The following is an 18,560-nucleotide window of genomic DNA, read 5'->3' on the forward strand; positions in this document are numbered from 1 at the left end:
TTCTGTATGGGCCTGTTCAAGCTGCTTAAGACACAACTCCTCAGGGTACAGCAGAGGTGAGGGCACATGAAGAACTACAGCTGTGTCGTTACATCAGAGGGGTCTTTTTCCTTTTTAGGCTGTAAAAAAATAAATGCCTCTTACATCTAAGTGACTACGGTGATTTTCATCCAGACTGGATTGCAGAAGTAACAGGAAGTAAAGGTACTTGCCATATACCTGTAAAACTAAATGAAGCTTAAACAAGAACGTTTTCACTGTTTTGCATACAGTATGTTTGGATACTAAGCAAATTCTGCCGCTATTTTAAGCTTAAAAGCCCCTCCATACAACGATGCACCTGGCACAACGCAGTTTCCCCAGCTACCCACAGATGGGGCTTCTTCCGGCTTCCTTCACAAGCTGCACTTGGTTTTCGTGCCAGCCCTGGGGCGGGTTTGGGGTTGTTCACTCCCACAGTGACCTGGCTTACATGCGCTACTCTTCCCAGGGCGCACCGCACTGCTCTCCCCGCCGCCGCGGCGGAGGCAGCTGCCACCGCACCGAGACGTTTCTGTGCAGGCCGCGCCGCCGGCCGCCGCTTTTCCTCCGCCGCCCGACAGGCGTGAGGTAACACCGCCTCCCTGCTGCTGCTGCCGCTGCCATCAGTCAACACAGCCCCGCCCCCGGCCGCGGCTCCGGCCCGCACTCGGGCAGCTCGGCTACCCGCCCGCCGAGCTCCGCAGGCAGCGCCTGCCGCCGGCACCGCCCGCTCCCGCCGCCCGCCGGCGAGGGGCGGTGACGCGCCTGCGCGGGAGCGCTGCTGAGGCCCGCTGCTGTGTGGGCAGGCGGGAAGGGGGCGGGCGCATGCGCGGGGCGGCGGCTGCTGCGCAGGTGAGGCGTGCGCGGGGCTGGGGCGGCGGGGCTGTGGGGGGTGTTGCGCTTTCGGCCCCGGGGGGGGCTGTCGTCGTCCCCTCCGGTTGGCGGAGGCAAGGAGCTGGGCCTCGTAGCTCGCCTCCCAACCGCCTCCCCGAGAGGTGGGTCCTTTCCGAAGTTCAGACCAGACCTGGAGGGTGCGAAACGGGCCTGATCCCGGCTGGGAGCGCGGTGGATCAGCCTCCGGTCGGTCGTCGTGTGCCGCAGCTGCCTTGGCCGGCGGTGGCTGGATTTTCTGGAAAGGCTGTGGTGAGAGGAAGTGTCTGGTCAGCCCATGAGCGTAAGGAGGCAGGGGTGACTGACGCTTTCGTCTTCCCTGAAAACCGTGAAGGCACATTTAGAGCCTCAGATGGCTTCGGCTTCCCTGCTGCCATCCAGGCTGGTCACCGGCTGGCAGGGGACGGCCTAGTGTTGGTCAGTCAGCCTGAGAAGTAGCCGGAGAGAAAGGTGCTTTACCTTCCTGCTGTGAGGAAATGCACCTGGACGATCTTATTAGGGACACTCACAAGGAAAAAAATGTTCACATACCTGAAACGAAATGGTGCCAGCGGTCTGGCGAGTTACAGCTGTGTCAGTGAGTTGGGTGTCACTGCTCCTTTGATACTGGGGGGTGGTTCCCCTCTGTTATCATGTGGAGTGCTGCAGGCAGAGAGGAGAGGAAAGCTGAGTTCTGGTCATGTGAAGTTTCGTCGAGATAAATGCATTTTAGCTTTTACAGTTTTCCATCTTGGGTTGAATTTGTTTGTAAAACTTTTTTATTTAATGTCTTCCTGTGACTCTGGCATAACTTTTAGGGAAGGTGAAACTTCCTGTTATGTTCTGCAGCCCCATCAAAATGGGGAAGCTGTAGAGTTTTTGGAAACGCCTAGGGAAAATGTTTAAGGATTTGTGTCTACACAATATGAAGAATTTTCCATCAATACATTCTATAAAATGCTGAGCATTTGTCTTGTATTGCAACACCCTGCATGTCACCAATGATGTAAAGGATATATTTATCTTATGTCAGTTTTCTTACACAAGTTGAATGTTGTGCAGGCTCATCATACTTGTATGGTGAGTAAAGGGTATTTGAGGTCTGACTCACATTTGTAAAGCGTACCACTTCGTTATGCGGAAGGTATGTATATACACTTCCTTCTTGATTGAAGTCTACAATGAAATCTCAGAGGTAGAAGTCAGGTTGTCTCTTGAAGTCTTATTTGGAAACAAAAGAAGATGAGATAATAATAAGTGCTGCTCTAATTTTTTTTTTTTTCTGTGAAAACTTTTTTTAAGGTAATGTAAACATTTCAGTTATACGTGAGAGAGGAAGCAGGCATGTCAGCTCTTTGTCCACCACCGTCTCCTGCAGTTGCTAAAACAGAGATCTCTTTGAATGGCGAGTCACCTTTATTAGCTGCCACTTTTGCTTACTGGGACAATATTCTTGGCCCCCGAGTGCGGCATATCTGGGCCCCAAAGACAGAACAGGTACTTCTCAGTGATGGTGAAATAACTTTCCTTGCTAACCACACCCTGAATGGAGAAATACTTCGGAATGCAGAAAGCGGTGCAATAGATGTGAAGTTCTTTGTCTTGGCAGAAAAAAGGGTAATCATTGTGTCATTAATCTTTGATGGAAACTGGAATGGAGACAGAAGCACATATGGACTATCAATTATACTTCCACAAAGTGAACTTGGCTTCTACCTGCCGCTTCACAGAGTGTGCGTGGATAGGTTAACACATATTATAAGGAAAGGAAGAATATGGATGCATAAGGTAGGTTTATTGTTCATTACTAAAAACAGTTGTCCAAGTTGTCTTGAGCAAAAGCCAGAATTAAGATTCTGTGACACCTGTTATGTTGCAATCCAGACACAAAAACTCAGAGGAGGCTGACCTCCCTACATGTATACAATTTTGAAGGTTGAAAGTTAAAAATATGTCAGCAAATTCAAGGCTGGGGTTTTTAGCCACATGATTTATCCTGGTAATATTATATAACCTGTACCAGGCTGTCTAGGTGAAATAGGTATCCTGTAGAGTTTTTCATCTCTCTGATATAAATTGTTGCTTTTAACTGTGTTAATTAGTGTATTTAAACTAGGTAGAATTGTAAATTTAGTGTGTTTCAAATCATTGTTTTCACTATTGAGGTCCAGAAAAGGGAACTGATACAATTAATGTTGTCGTTGCTACAGTTTTATTGTTTAAAAAAAGGGTATCAATGAACAGTTAGGCAGGTGTTAAATTGTGTAAAACTAATGGGAGAACCACGAAAATACATCTACTTTAGTCCAAATATTTCTACTTTTGAAATTCAAAAGGGAAAACATGCTAAATTTTTCTGAAGAATTGCAACTCTTACCTTTGGGTACTTTATGGATATTTCCTTATTAAGTGAAAATTGTTATGTATTTTTGTTTAAAATAAATAACATTCTAATAATAAAAATTAAATCTCTGTCGTCTTCATGAAGTACAAGTTGTCTTAGAGCAGTAGATTGCATGTCAGCTGTAATGTGTATGGTGATGCATGTTTGTCTGATAAAGTTTTTGTTCCTCTTCTGTTTTGAGACCTCTAGTCAACATACTTTAAACTTCCTTTTGAGTGTTCTTATCTGAACTAATTAAGATTCCAGAAATAATAAGCTGGTGTTAATTTTTGTGGTGGTGTTTCCTTTTTGCTACACAAACAAACTCCATTGATTTTTAATATATTGCCTGATGATGGCTGGCAGTGTTTTCAGTCACATTGGCTCTTGATACTTCTGGGGTTTATTATTCAGAGGAAGGATAGGACATGAAGTTCATTTTCAGCATAGTAGAAAAACAAGTATTTCATTCCTAATCTAGCCTTCTAAAAGCCTGCTGAGTGTTAGTGCTTTTGACGTAAATGAATGCTATCTCATGTTCTTGATTACATTGCTTCTCTGTCATTTAGTGTCCTCTGTACTGACTTTTAATGCGAGTGGTTAAATAAGAATTGTCCATCATTCTTAACTATAGTTCGTCTTCTCTCTTTTTGGACGTTGATACATATCAGTATGGTTCCACGGTAGAAACAGCCTTCAAGTGGCATTGAGAATGACAAAAAAATGTTTTCTACTAGTTTCCTCAGAAATTAGTCATTAAGTTCTTCATTCTTTTTCAGATGTTCTTGAAGCAGATAGGTCAACTGGATTAGCTGAGGCAGTGATACATTCTGAAATAGACATTTATTGTCTTTCTTTTCTTTTTTCTTTTTTTTTTTTTTTTTTTTGAGGAAGATTAAAGATCCCTGCATATATCTGCAGTTCTGCAGCCTTGCATAGAAGAGAGAAAACTGCTTTGAAAATGTAGATTAAAATTTAGGCATGCATTGTAGAATGAAAATATTGAATTAAAACAGGCTTATTTTGTAATTTGCGTTTTGAGGCAATTCAGCAACTATGGCTACCACAGAACAAAAAATGTTGAAGTCATATCTGAAAGGAGCTATGTATCTGTTCTGGAATTTCTAATGGTTGTCATTATCAGCTCTTCATGGGTTCTGTGTAGAGCCGGACAACAGTTCCAGCTAGGCTTTAGAAGAGAAGAAACCTTCTGAACTCAAGGACTAGGAGAAACACGTAACAGTGTTCAGACTGAGAAAGAAAGACAAGCGACTCCAAGCAAGTTGTCTATATGGGATTAGAAACCCCTTTTATCTACTTCAATTTTATGTTCCAGATGTTTGTCTAATAATTTTGAGCAGCTATATCTCTGAAAAGAAGTGGCTTACACCATTTGTTCAGCCTTATCTTCATGAAGACTGACTTCTTTTAAAGCAAAGGATCTTCACTGTCAAGGATGTCTTACTTCACTGACACTGAACTCAAGGATGGAGGTCTCCCAAAGGAATCTGCCTCGTTCCAGTTTTGTTTTTCACAGATGCTTCTTCTAGATGGTTAGACAAGTTTTATTACTGTTCTAGGGCAAGTTACTGTAGCTTGTTCCCTATTCATCTGTTCAAAAAAAGTTATGTAAACTCTTTTCCCACTCGGAAGTTGATCAACTTTGAGTAGTTCAGTCATAGGAAGCTAATGAGTAACCAATAAAAATGCAATAACCTGTCAGCATCTAGCAAAAGATATCATTAGTTCTCGCAGCATCTTCCATTTTTTGCATATTGTGTTGATTGTTCCAGTGACTAATGCCGAATTTTCTTTGTGAATAATAACTTGATTCCGTTGTAAGTTGCATTTTGAATGCAGTTCGCTAGTCAGCTGCTGCTGAGTCTGTTTTGAGAACTTTGTCCACTCTTGTACATTGTGTTTTGTGTATTTTGAGGTTTCATGTCTCCTGTACTTGGTTATAAAACAATGTTTTGAAGACTTGTCAGTGTCTCAAGATGTGGGGAAAAAAAAAGTCCTGTTTTTCCTACCCTCCCCAAACAAATAATTTTTCTCATTCTGGAGATCTCATTTTTCTCTTGCCGCCTCAGGAACCATCAGCCTGTACCGTATCCATTTGAAAATAAAAGCCCATACATAAAGTGGAATTCTGCACCATAATCTGATCATTTGGCATTTTCTTGATCTGTAATGAAGAAACTAAATGTTTTGTCATTGCCATCACACCCTCCCTTTCCTGCTACTCCTGCCCAAGCATGTGAGAGGTTTGGTGGGGGGAAGAGCAGGGAGCATTGATCTGTTTAAAATGACATCACTTCCCGCTAATGTCAACTCTGTAAAAGAAAAAAGACTTGAACATCGAAATTTGAATCTAAGAAGCATGACTCCACAGGGAAGAAACTGTACCATTTGACTGTTGTGTGCATACATATATAAAAAAATACCAGAGCGTTTATATTTAACTGCTTCTCTTGCTCAGGAGAGGCAAGAACATTTCCAGAAGATTGTCTTGGAAGGCACGGAGAGAATGGAGGATCAGGTAAGGGCCATCTGGTTGATGCGTATGGCACACCATCACAAAACTATTTGACTGCATCTGGTAGAAGTTGGTGCTGCTTCTTATTTTTGGGATCCAGGAAGATACTTTGGACTGGCTGATGACCTACCATGCACAGGAGGCAAAGTTTCTGAAGATAGGATGATGGAAGCTGTGAACAAGTTGAAGGAAAATATATTTCATCACTTTATGGGTAAAGTGGAAATCTATGAAGAATATTACCTTTCAGAAAAGGAAAGTCATTTACTTGAACTTGAAGCTCTGTAAAGGTAGTAGCTTCCATAGATTCATGCTCGCCTCCTGTCAAGGATGGTTTTTCACTAGGTCGTTACTTTTTCGAGTTACAGAGACGTACGGAGTCTGTCATGTTGGAATGTGGTTGGAGACCTAATGGATAAGACAGTGAAAAGAATTCGATTCCTGAAACTTGTAAAAATGAAATTGTGGCTTCAGTTTCTTGTGATAGATAAATCAGATAGTAATTTTGTATGTTAATAACTAATATGCCTGGTTTTGGTTTCCTGTCATTGTTAAAATATCAGACTTTGATCTAAAATGCTTAACAGTAATTGCACATAATATGATACGATCAAATTATCTCACTCCAAATACTTCTTGTCTAGGCCAATCAAATGGATTGTGAAAATTGGCATAGGACCCTGGAAATACATTTTAAGACATGACGTTGAGAAGCAAAATGTATGTTTCCAGTTCATAATTATTGATGAGTAAAGCCCAAGAAGTCTATGCATCAACTTCCGCTCATACCACGCTTCCAAACACTAGGAAGTTAAAGATGTTTTGCATGTAATATTGCAAGTTCATGTTAGTAGTAACTTCTAATACTGCAAAATGTGCTTTTACTTCAAGCATTTTATTTATTGTGCAGGGCCAGAGCATCATTCCAATGCTGACAGGAGAAGTCATTCCTGTAATGGAACTCCTTTCATCTATGAAATCACACAGTGTTCCGGAAGAAATAGATGTAAGTCCTTGTGTTGTTTGCATTGTGAATAAAAAAGTGGCTTTGGCACTCTGGTTTGGTACTCTTTTTGGCAGACAAAACCCCACAGTTGTCATAAATTCTTGTACTCTTCAGTTGTTTCACATCAGGTTCTCCTAAGTGGTGTAGGGAATGGTTTAACGTAACTGTTTTAGTTCAGTAAATATAACAGTACTAGCAGTGGTTTTTATGGTCAGCACTTAACAAAATTGACTGCATAGGATGATACCATTTTTAAGAGTGGAGTGGAAAGGCTATTTGATGCAAAACAAAATGAATGGGGACGTAAATGGTTTTAATGTTAATACCTGTTTCAGTGTGGTTTAATGTTCTCATGGAAGAAGTCAAAGTGGTCTCACATGCACTAATTTAAAGTATTCTGGACAAGGTTATAGAAAAAAACCTGGGAGGAATCTGACTTGTGAAGAACATTTAATAATCAAGTGACTTTCTCATTTTCAAAATGCTTTGGCTGAAGTCAGAAGGTCTTTTTAAGGGGGTGCTTTTTTGGGCAGTCTTAACAGCTTAGCGTAAACAGTTCCCAAACAGTTTTCACCTATCATTAAAACCAAAAATCAATTAATTGGAAGGTGTTGCAGATCCTTGTCTAACCTTTGTTTATATTTACTTGCATTTCAGATAAGTGACACAGTGCTAAACGATGACGACATTGGGGATAGTTGCCATGAAGGCTTTCTCCTCAAGTATGAATCTCAGTTTTGATTTATGCTGTAGTAAAATGGTTTAAACTTGTGTGTGCATATATATTTAACTGCCTGTATGTGCATGTGAACATGTATCAGATTAGAAAGGGGGAAGATGACATGTATTTGGCTTTTTGAGATTTTTGTCTAAAATGCAGTAGAAGTTGCTGTCTTTTTAGAAGAATGGCTCTGGGTTAATAGCTGTACCTCTATAGACTGTGTTGTCACAGAGTCATTTGCTTGATAATAGAATCCCTATCAAATGTAATTTTTCTTTGATACTTACATTTAATTTTATCAGGATATAAGTCAAAGTCTTACATTTTTATGAAATACCTAAAAAACTGGGTTGTGTTTACTGCATAAATGATGAATAAGTGTCATTAATGATATGGCATATGGAACGCTTATTACTAAATTGCGTGTTTTTCTTTTTCCCCCTGTTTTTAATGTATAAGTGGAAGTAGTTGCACTTGAGAGCAACTTGGCCTCTTCCTGCGGGAAAGCATATTTCATAGATTTTAACTGATGTTCTGTTACCTTTCAGAACATCTCTGGTGTAACTGCATTCATTTATGTAGTGCTTAGTGCCATCTATTTATACAGTCACATACACTTTCAGTACTACAGAAATTCATGTGTTAAATTAACTAATTCTTCACAATAATGTAGTATTTAGTTCCATAGAGGATTTGGGAAATAATTAAGTGAATATCATGGAATGGATTATTGTGAACGACTAGAGCCATTGATCCTACAATGATGAGCTGTTCTCATACCAGATGGAGATTTATTGGGCAGGTAGTAGACTGTAGGGTGTCAGTTAGCTCTTCTTGCTACTTCTCCCTGGAAATTTTGTCCTGAAAAAAAAAAGAATAACTTGGCCGTTTGTGTGAAGGGTCCAAATGCCTGCTTTTTAGCTTATCTGCAAAGCTTATCAGCTCGCCTAGGTTTAGATTTCAAGTCTTAAATATAATGTTGTATGGATTTATTTATACTTGTCATTGAATAAAAATTTGATTAAACTAAATAAACTGCCCATACCAACAATACCAACCTCTAAAATAAGCAACCAGCTTTCTTAGTAATTTCTAAATGAAACTGAACATCTATTTCTGCCCCAAAGGAAGAATTCCTAAGTATGCAGATGGCCTTAAATTTAACTCTTAGAATATACTTGATAAGATAAATAGTAGCAGGTCCACTATAAAGTCCACCTGTAGGATTTCAGAGTCTAAGTGTAGCTATTACAGTCATTGTCAATTAGGGGTGTTTATTAGAACTGGTTAATCACATACAATGCATCCTTCAGTAAGATAGCATAAACGCACTTTTGTGTATTCACGGATATGGGACAAAAATTTTTAATAGTATCTAGACTTTCTAGGGTGTCTAGACTTTTTGAATCTGTGGGCCAGGTGTTGGTTTGAGAAAGTGCAGGGGGGAAGGGAGGATGAGGATAAGAAACCTCAACAGAAGTTTAGTCCAGGTATATTTACTGCAGCCTCCAAACTTAAGATAAACTAAATCAGATCTGTGCTGCTGGCAACTCACAAGACCAGATCACTCAACTTCCAGCATGCCTGTCTGTATTCTGAGGGACTCAAGCTTGCGACATGCTCTTGCCCATGTAGTTACCAAGAGTAGAACAGTTTACCTGCCAAGTGTCCCAAAACTGGCTTCTGATCCACAGTTCCAGTAAATGACGACAACCATGGAATAATCTTCTTTCAAGATGCTTTCAAATCCTTCATTATTAATATGTCTTCTGTTACTTTAGATTAATTATTTTATACAGATTGTGTAATACAGTTAGATAGTAGCAGTAGACAGTTTTTGTTTGCTCTGTAACTGGTGTTTGGAGGTTCTGAGTGACAGTCTTTTTATTCATCAAACTGAAAATGTAGATACTGTCAAACTTTTGGATTTCAGCAGTAACCTACACAGCTGTGTGAGGTCGTATGGGTATGGGCCTATAGGTATGGGCCTATATTTATACTAGGAGCACTTCATTCTTCTTGTGAAGATGATAATTGTTTTATTTGAAAAGTCTGATTAAACGTATTAACCTATGTTTGTTTTTATTTGCAGTGCAATTAGTTCACACCTGCAGACCTGTGGTTGTTCTGTAGTTGTAGGAAGCAGTGCAGAAAAAGTGAATAAGGTAGTGCACTTTCTAATACACCAAACTTAAATGCTGATTGTTAGCAATGTTAGTGTGTTATTTGGAACAAGGTTTATCTATAAACATACTTGAGGTTGAAGAAAGAAGGAATACTGTTGTCTGGTTATCTTACTTCAGCTGATCGGTCTAGCAGTTGATAATTCTGCCTGAAAATTGCCTTATCAGTTGTATTCTGGCAACTATAAGAAAACCAATTCATTTTATTTAATTGTTACTGTATATAAACCAGTAGTAAATGAGTCTGAGCTTTTAAAATTAGGTTTGTTAGCTAAAATGTACAAATTGAAGAGGTCTGAACTGGCTTGCCCAGTTCAGCTATGTCAATGGGCATTGTCCATGTACTCTTAAGAAATTAGTATCTGCATAATTTCTCTTACGCTGGGGAATAAATGTACTTCTGCATCATGAACTGCTTGTGTTTCATGGAACCTCAAAGCTGTTGAGTCTGTAGTCACACACGCAGGCGAGCTTACTAGGACCTTAAACCATTCCAGCAATTCCAGCATTTTTTTCTTCATAGCTGTGTTTGTTGACTTCATCTCCAGTCTGTTTAAAAATTAATTGGTAAATAAGCCTACAGTTTAACTGGTAGTTCTTAAATCAGGTTTGACTCAGCTTTCCAGAAGAACCAGAAAGAGGCAAAGTACAGATACAAACCCCTAAAACTGAGTCCTATAACAACAAAATACTCAGTGTGTCATGCTTGCTGGAGCACATCAGTAGGGATGATGTTTAGGAGCTTTCAGGTCTAGAAACAATAAGCAGCATTAGCTGTACCTCTTAACGGGGAAAAGCGTATACATCATTATGGTCTATTTGGGAGGAAAAAAGGTCACTCTTGGAAGGTGTCATTTCAGAACAAAAAATAATCACATTTTTGTGGTAGACATTTTTTTCCCATACTGTTATTAACTCTTGTAAGCTTGTTATGAAATATTTAATTTGAACCAATATGAAACTATCACCTGCACTGCTTTTCCTCTAATATTCTGGTGTAAATGGAGAGTTTCTTGATGCTTATTTTAAGCTCACCCAGTATGTGAAGGAAAAATCACATGAGGATGTTTTCCTTATTCAGAATTCTCCAAGTACTTTTTTTGTATACAGCTTTTTGATTATACCAAAATGCTAGTTTCAGATAAATTGAAAGCAGTTCCTGGAAGAGATACACTTCTGTTTACTGTCCATTGAAATATTTCTTAAAAGCATATTTCTTTTTAGCGTAGTGCAATGTATCAGCATTTTGTTCAGAGAGATTTCCCTTTGACTTGCATTCAATTAGGGTGTTACTCCATCCCTTCTAATAAAAACACTGACATTAATTTTCAGTTAGGATATTCAGAGACAAATGATGAAGAAAATGTTGTTTTCTTTGTGAGAAAATGTATTTCACTAAATCAATTGCCTCTCTACATTCACAGCTGAGTCCTTTAATAAACCTCTTTGATTCAGAATATCCCTGCAATTGGGAATGAAAAGAAGGGTTTCATAAAAGTGTGCAGTCCTAGAGCCTTCAGGTATTAGGTGCCACTGCACTTAATGAGTATACCAGTACTGCTGTGAGGGTAAGGTTCTGTGTAGTTGTGTAGCATTATAAGTTTTCAGTTTACACTGAGGCCTCTGGACCATGCAATAACAATAGTCCCATGTCCTGAGGCCATGACAAAGGTCCTACAGTGGTATACGTGGAGAAGCGGTATGTTCAGATAACTTCGTTTTCTGATAGGGAATGTTTTTGTATATAGGGCTTTTCTGTCTGATTATGTTTTTAATTGTGATGTACTAATTATTCAGCTCTGGTTTATTTTGTAGCACTGAAACCTTCTTTTTTGAGGAAAAACTCATTTTAATTCTCGATGTTGATGCCCTTTTTGATATATCTATGTATGTATCTGTGTGTATTGCTTCAATGTGAAATAAAGATTAAGAACAGTGGGCCTGCTGAATATATTATATATTAATTGTAGGCTATACATATTATATATTATGTATTTTACAGTATGTCGTGCTCCTTGCTGCAGTGAAATATGACAGTCGTCTTTTTAAAAAATTCAAGGCACCTTTAGTAAACCTGTGTTTTGAGATAAGCAGTTCGTGATGCTTTATAAAAATTGGGGGGAGAATGCATTGTTTTGTGTGTATTGGCAGTGACGGCAGAGCACCTCTGATCAAATGAACAGTAAATGCTGATACTCAAATTAAAAATAATCACAAGCAACAGGGGAACCACAGAAAAGAAAGTTGTCAGTTCTTAGCTGAAATCAGCTAACCACAGTTAATGTGTATTGTTTCAGGGATGTAAGATCTGCACATGATTAAGTTAGCATAATAGAGGAAATGTTGAAGGCTTAAGTGGTTATAAAAAGCTTAAAGTTTATAGCTCATAAAATAATTAATTAAAAGGCTTTAAGGTCTAAATAGTTATGAGTGTGTAAAATAATGTATTGATAAGCTAGGCACTATAGGAAAAAAACAGTCTGGAAGAATGTGAGTCTCAAGATACTTCCAGGGTAAAATTCATAAATTCTGCGCAGGTTCTTATCAGCAGTGTGCTCTTTGTGTCACGGTGTAATTGTTCTGAAGTAATTGTTTTCTTTATGGCATACTTTAGCTTTTCTTAAAGTAAAAAAAACACCTATTGCGTCTTGCTGAAGTGTCAAAAAGCATTAGTCAGAAACTAGGTTGTCATTCTTTTAGGTACTGCATAAACACACTGTGCAAGAATAGAGCCTTCTCAAACACCTTACAGACACAGGTAGGACACCGCAGGTTAAGACTGAAAGATCAGCAGAATGGAATACATCCTGTATTTGGAGATGATTACTTGTAGCTGTTGCAGCACAGGAGTTTGAAAATGGATAATGAAGTACCTTTGTTGCTTTTAATGGAGAGTTTGAGGAAATTACTGAGGAAATAAGCATGGATGCTTATATAGGAAATTGACTATGCCTGATTGGAGACAATCGCTGATGTTTCAATATGGAATGAATAAAATAAGAGGCTTAAAAGGCTAGGATAGTAATCGCAGTAACTCATGTTTATGTAATAGGAAGAGGTAGCAGAAGGCAAAAGTGATTTGTTCTACATAGTTGGCTAAAAACCAAATTTTGCCAAAAAGTGTTGGATTTTTTCTTCATTTGACAAGGAGTTGGCTTACAGCTTAATAATTTAAGCATGTCACTATTCTGTGACCTTGGTAAAGTTTTGGCTTTTCTAATAAGCATGATGAACTTTTTTGTTCATCATTTGAAATGCCTAGTACATTCTAGTCAGAAATTGCATTTGAAGATCGGTTCATTCCTTACATTTCCATGTTTTTCAAGACTGTTCTTTTTAATGCAGATTGTGAGAACGTTGTGTCTGTTTCTTACGCCGTCAGAACGGAAGTGTTCCAGACTCTGTAGAAGTGAGTCGTCTTTCAAATATGAGTCAGGACTTTTTGTTCAAGGCTTACTCAAAGTAAGTACGCTTAGGAAAGTTCTATTCTTCTGTAGTTTAAGAATATTCTTCAATGTATGGTCATGAACATGAACACATTCATGTTCAAAGAAATACCTCATCTTCCCTTGATTCCTTTCTGGCACTATAACTTTCCTTGTAACTATTTGCACGTTAAAATTGCAAGCCAGTCTTTTCTCTGCAACATCTATTTCTTGAGTATTGTCCAGAATTGTTCCTATGCTTTGAGGTACAATAATAATAGTCTTTTGCCTACCAGGGGCTGGAATCCTAAAAGGCATTAAGTTTTTGTGTTGTACCAAAACCAAAAAAGAACAGTCCATCAGTCCTACAGTTTCCAAGTATTGTAAAAGGGCTGTAGCAATGGGTGAAGATGAATAGAAAAATAATGCTTCTGCTCTAATGAGCAGTCTAAACTTACCAGATAAATATAATACTGTAATGTTAATGGGCTCATGAACCAGATGATGCAATACTGTAATACACAGGTTACCTCAGTACCTGTTTTCACTGTTATATTAAGGGAATCATCCAGTACGAAGGACTTTTTGCTGGGCTGCAACCACCAGTTCTCTCAAACAAAACATGTCTAAACAAATGGGATTTAAAATTTAGGCATGATGCTTTAATATTGTTTTGTTCCAATATAGCTTTGTTTAAAAAAGTAACTAGAAGAATAATGTTTTTTCACTAAAACAGGATGCAACAGGAAGCTTTGTGTTGCCCTTCCGTCAAGTAATGTATGCCCCATATCCTACTACACATATAGATGTAGATATCAATACAGTGAAGCAGATGCCCCCTTGTCATGAACACATCTATAACCAACGACGATATATGAGATCCGAGCTGACAGCATTTTGGAGAGCTAATTCAGATGAAGAAATGTCTCAAGATCATATTATCCACACAGATGAGAGTTTCACACCTGATTTGTATGTACTGCTTTCTCGCATCTCTCGAAGTTACTTGATTTTGGGACAAGAGAGTAAAGTAATACAGAGTGTACTTTCTAATAGAGTACATGAGGTTTTTTTGCTTTTAAGAAGCTCCTTCAGCTTTGGTAGTTGCATTCATTTTGGAGGAATTTACCAGTTCCATCAGTAGTTTTGTTGCATTAAATATTACTGAAATTCATTTTCAGTGATACTTACGACCATGTTATGCTAATTTTGTTGCCTGTTTAAATAGGGCTATAACAAAGCTAAGTGTATTTGACAGGGCCCAATGGCTTTCCTGGATTTAGTTCATTTCATCTGAAAGTTTTGCATTAAGATTCTGTATTAGCTTTAAAAATAGCAGGATTATAATTCACTAGAATTTTGAATTCACTTTTAATTTCTGCCAGATTGTAAACAGTAGTGCTATTGCTGTGTGCAACTGCTGGACGGTTAGCGTCCCTTCATGGCATTACCTCACATGTTTGTTTGCTTTCTTTTCTATAGAAATGTCTTTCAAGATATCCTGCATCGAGATACATTAGTAAAAGCCTTCCTGGATCAGGTAATCATTGCCTTTTCAGAAAGAACAAGAGCTAAAGTTCAGTGTTTTGAGCCTTAGTAACAGATAATTTAACATTAATAGATAATTTGTTGGCTTGGTAGCTCTTTTTCATACTAGTGCTATGATTCTTCTCTGCATAACTAGAGAAAAATACTTGTGTAATTTGTAGTATTAGTGTAATACTGAAAATCCTTCTTACGTATGAAAAACAATGCACATTTTCTATTGCTGTGCAACAGTGTCTACAATTACAGTATTGAGAAAGCTACCTGGCTGGGCTTAATTTCAGATCATTTTAAAAAGGAAAATAATACTTTATCCAAACAGAATTGTAAAACAGCTTAATTTTTTGCATCTGAGCAGCTAGAAAACTAAGAAAGATTGTTGAGCATATCTACAAATCTGCTGTTAATGTGCCTGCTTTGCTATAATTAAGGATATGTTACATGTGTATGCAAGGTTTCTTTATATTCCACATTCTTAAAATGATTCTTGAGTTTCCATGTCTACCTAATTTTCTGCTATAATTTTTAACAGATCTTCCATCTGAAGCCTGGCTTGTCTCTAAGGAGTACTTTCCTTGCACAATTTCTGCTAGTCCTTCACAGAAAAGCCTTAACTTTAATAAAATACATAGAAGATGACACGTAAGTGAACAGATAATAAAAAGCAGGCTTTGAGAAACTTCCTCTGTTCTTTTTTACAATATCCTTTTTTATTTTCTTTCAGGCAAAAAGGAAAAAAACCTTTTAAGTCTCTTCGTAGCTTAAAGATAGATCTTGATTTAACAGCAGAGGGCGATCTTAACATAATAATGGCTTTGGCTGAGAAGATTAAACCAGGTCTACATTCCTTTATCTTTGGGAGGCCGTTCTACACTAGTGTACAAGAACGTGATATGCTCATGACGTTTTAAAGTTCTCCACTGCTAATGTGTAATATTGCAGTCTTGCATGGCACAAAAAGAAATCTGTCAGTGTGACCACCACACTTGTGACAATCATTGACCTGTTTGAGGATGGATCATTAGGAGCACAGTAACACTACAGTCTTTCTGAAGCAGGAGGGGTCTTGTTAGAGGGAATATCAACTTAGCTAGACAAGCATGATTTTAATGAATCCATCTCTTCTGTGTGCTTTTTTTTAACAGTAAAAGTAAATGTTACCAGAGGTTCCTTTGCCATGCGGGCTTAGTAGATAAATTTGAACATGTTTTGGTGTACAATAAAGGGAAGCATTTTAATTTTCTTTCCCCAAAGACTTCTTTCAGGTGTGTGTCAGTTTTTCCCTGTTCTGCCGTGTCAGTATTTTTAGTGTTTCCACAGAAAGCAATACATACGTCCTCCCTAATCAGGGAGATTGTGGAATAGGGGCCTTCCAAGAATTTCAAAGAGTTTTTAGAAGCGTTTGTTGTTGTGTATGTGGTACAAATCTGAAATATGTCTTCCCTCATCTCCCTTTTTAACGCTACTGGCTCCTTCATTTAGAGCATTTAATTTGGGATTTTTAATATACTACAAAGTGCTATTCTTGTGTGCAAACTGTTGACTATTAGTAGCTTAAATAGCAGCACTCTGCATGGGGGAACTGGCTCATTATTTAAGCAGCTTTGTGCATGTAAGTGCCAACCAGGATACTCTGTCACAGGTTGTTGGGCCATCCTGCAGTGACCTGTTCAGTGATCCAGTGTAACTGAGCTCTTTCAAAACACAAAACAGAAAACTTGTGTCATTCAGCAGCAGTTGTCAGTCTTTCTGTCTGTAAACTGCTGCTGGTTTTTCCATTGTCAGTTAGAATAAGGTTCAGATTAAAGTATTAGACCTTCCCAAAGAACACCAAGGTGATAGCCAAACTAGAAGATAAAACCATAATTTTTTTTTCACATTGCTGTTAATACATTTAGTAATCCTTAATTCAGAGATTTGAACTAATCTCTGAACAGCTATGAACTAATGTGATTGGCATTTTACTAAGTGAATTATAGTCAATAATCTTGCCAATCTTCTTAGTTCATCTTAGCACATCTCCAGCTTTGCTTTGCTTGAAAATAAAAACACGTTTTCTATTTGTATGCCTCAACCCTTCTTTCTCAGTAGCATGTGGTGTCAGGTTAATCCAGACCCATGTTTTTGAGTTTTGACACATGGTTGGTGTGTGTTACATTGAAATCACTGGTACATCTGTACTGCGTGTTATTGTATTTCTTCTCTTTTTGGACAAACACAGGAATATAGTTGTGTCATGTTTTAGCGTAACCTCGTAACTCAATATTCATTGTGAAAGAGCTGCACTTGTGATTGGAGAAGCCACTGTTGCTTTATTGATTAAATCGTTTATAACACTCTTTGGCAAACAGGTTTCTGTTTTCAAGATGGCTTTCTAGTGTCCCTTTCATGCAGGGAGGCATAAAGGTTAACAAGTTAGATTCAGAACTTTTCCTGAAATGTCTGATACTCAGATTTTAAAAGCAATACAGTCCTTTATTTAGATGTCCAGAATTCCCTTACCTTTCCTGAAAGACAAAGATTCACAATTACATATTTAGAGCCTCTGAAAGATGTGGAATTGAGCCCCAGCTGCACACCATTTTTGTGAATGAACGTCATCAGCGTTACCCAGTTGAATAAGTAATTACACATTGAGCCGTTTTTATGCTACATGTATGTAGGACTCTTGCAATGAGCTCAGCGCTTCATCAAAAGAATTTGTCAGAATTATGCTGCTGTAAGTTACTTGTGCTGAGATTCTGTTTGTCTTCCTACCATTATTATTTCCTTCTGTGTTTTTAATCAATTGATCCATTAGAAAAGAGCCTGATTGTGCTAAGTTTTTACTCTCATGTCTAAGATTGTGAAAAATTGTAATAAACACTGCTGAAACTTCTAATGTAGAAGTTGTGTTGAAGTCTAAAGAGCTTTAAATGTGCTGCTCAAATTAATCACTTTGGCTTGATAGGCATTGGAAACTTAACATTGACACTAGTAACTAGTAAAGCTCTGTTTGTTTACTGAAGATGCTGTCACTTTTTGAAATTACTAAAAGCTGGAAACTTTCTCAATTGCTACTTTTGTTGCACAACTCACAAGTGCAGAATGTATCGTGAAGTAAATTATAAAATGCATCTGCATGTTGTGTGGTAAATCTTGCTCAGGAAACAAAGTATTCTAATAAAATTCATGCACAATTTTTGACTTTAATTGCTGCTGATTTTTTTCATAGAATTTCTGTTCTGTATCTGATAGAATCGTTATCTTTTATCCTTTGAAATAAAGAAGAAACCTTTTTCCTTCTTGTTAAATTAAAAATTATGCTGAGATGGTGAAACATAGACTGTCATTGATAGGAAGTAATATGTTACTTAGTTCCTCTGTTTCTGTAAGGACTTACTCATTTCAAGCTGAGACCAGTGTGGCTTGCTATGCCTCTGATGTGCTCAAATAAGAATGTAGCCTCTACTTTTAAAAAATTTTAATCCCATATGTGAGAATTTAGAAATGTTTTAAGGAGTTCCCGTATATCGAGCAGTCAGTGAATACCTTTCTTCAGGATTTTAGTTCCTTACAGTTAAAAGAATAGGGCAAGTTTATTTCTTCCAGTTGGATTTGAAAGGGGAGTAGTGTTTTAGAGCATTTTTAGTAGCACATTTTCCCTGATCTTGATTCCTGGTCTTTGCATACCTGTAAAGGTAGCACAGAAAGACATCCACTGGATGTCTTGCTTGTTAGGACCACAGAGGATGTTCCCAGTCTATGTATCAGTACATCGTACTGTCAGTTTTATTCCAGAGCAAAACGGGTATTTTGGTAACATTCTTATCCCTGAGCCACCAGTATGATACACCAATACAGAGCACCAGGACTTCCACACTCCATTCT

At 38.2% G+C, this 18,560-nt stretch overlaps 1 protein-coding gene across 3 annotated transcripts; it reads left to right on the forward strand.

Annotated features, from left to right (window-relative positions):
• Positions 1–945: 945 nt before the first annotated feature.
• C9orf72 (C9orf72-SMCR8 complex subunit) lies at positions 946–17,882 on the forward strand. Of its 3 annotated transcripts, none has more exons than XM_076361861.1 (11): positions 946–1,016; positions 2,194–2,679; positions 5,754–5,813; positions 6,721–6,816; positions 7,474–7,538; positions 9,630–9,702; positions 13,066–13,182; positions 13,882–14,117; positions 14,628–14,685; positions 15,223–15,332; positions 15,415–17,882. In XM_076361861.1, exons 2-11 carry the CDS (start codon positions 2,236–2,238, stop codon positions 15,599–15,601), a joined length of 1,446 nt encoding a protein of 481 aa, XP_076217976.1. In that variant the 5' UTR covers positions 946–1,016; positions 2,194–2,235; the 3' UTR covers positions 15,602–17,882. The 3 variants fall into 3 exon arrangements, with proteins under 3 accessions (XP_076217976.1, XP_076217978.1, XP_076217977.1); XM_076361862.1 differs by lacking the exon at positions 946–1,016 and adding an exon at positions 1,043–1,164; XM_076361863.1 differs by lacking the exon at positions 5,754–5,813.
• The last annotated feature ends 678 nt before the right edge of the window (positions 17,883–18,560 follow it).

The sequence above is a fragment of the Aptenodytes patagonicus genome, chromosome Z (assembly GCF_965638725.1).
Source record: "Aptenodytes patagonicus chromosome Z, bAptPat1.pri.cur, whole genome shotgun sequence".
Classification (NCBI taxonomy): domain Eukaryota; kingdom Metazoa; phylum Chordata; class Aves; order Sphenisciformes; family Spheniscidae; genus Aptenodytes; species Aptenodytes patagonicus.

Excerpts from the sequence above, each read along its gene's own strand:
- C9orf72 (XM_076361861.1), top strand. The coding sequence starts at position 2,236 with ATGTCAGCTCTTTGTCCACCACCGTCTCCTGCAGTTGCTAAAACAGAG. Across the intron at positions 2,680-5,753 it reads GAAGAATATGGATGCATAAG|GAGAGGCAAGAACATTTCCA; the intron begins GTAGGTTTATTG and ends TCTCTTGCTCAG. Across the intron at positions 9,703-13,065 it reads GTGCAGAAAAAGTGAATAAG|ATTGTGAGAACGTTGTGTCT; the intron begins GTAGTGCACTTT and ends TTTTTAATGCAG.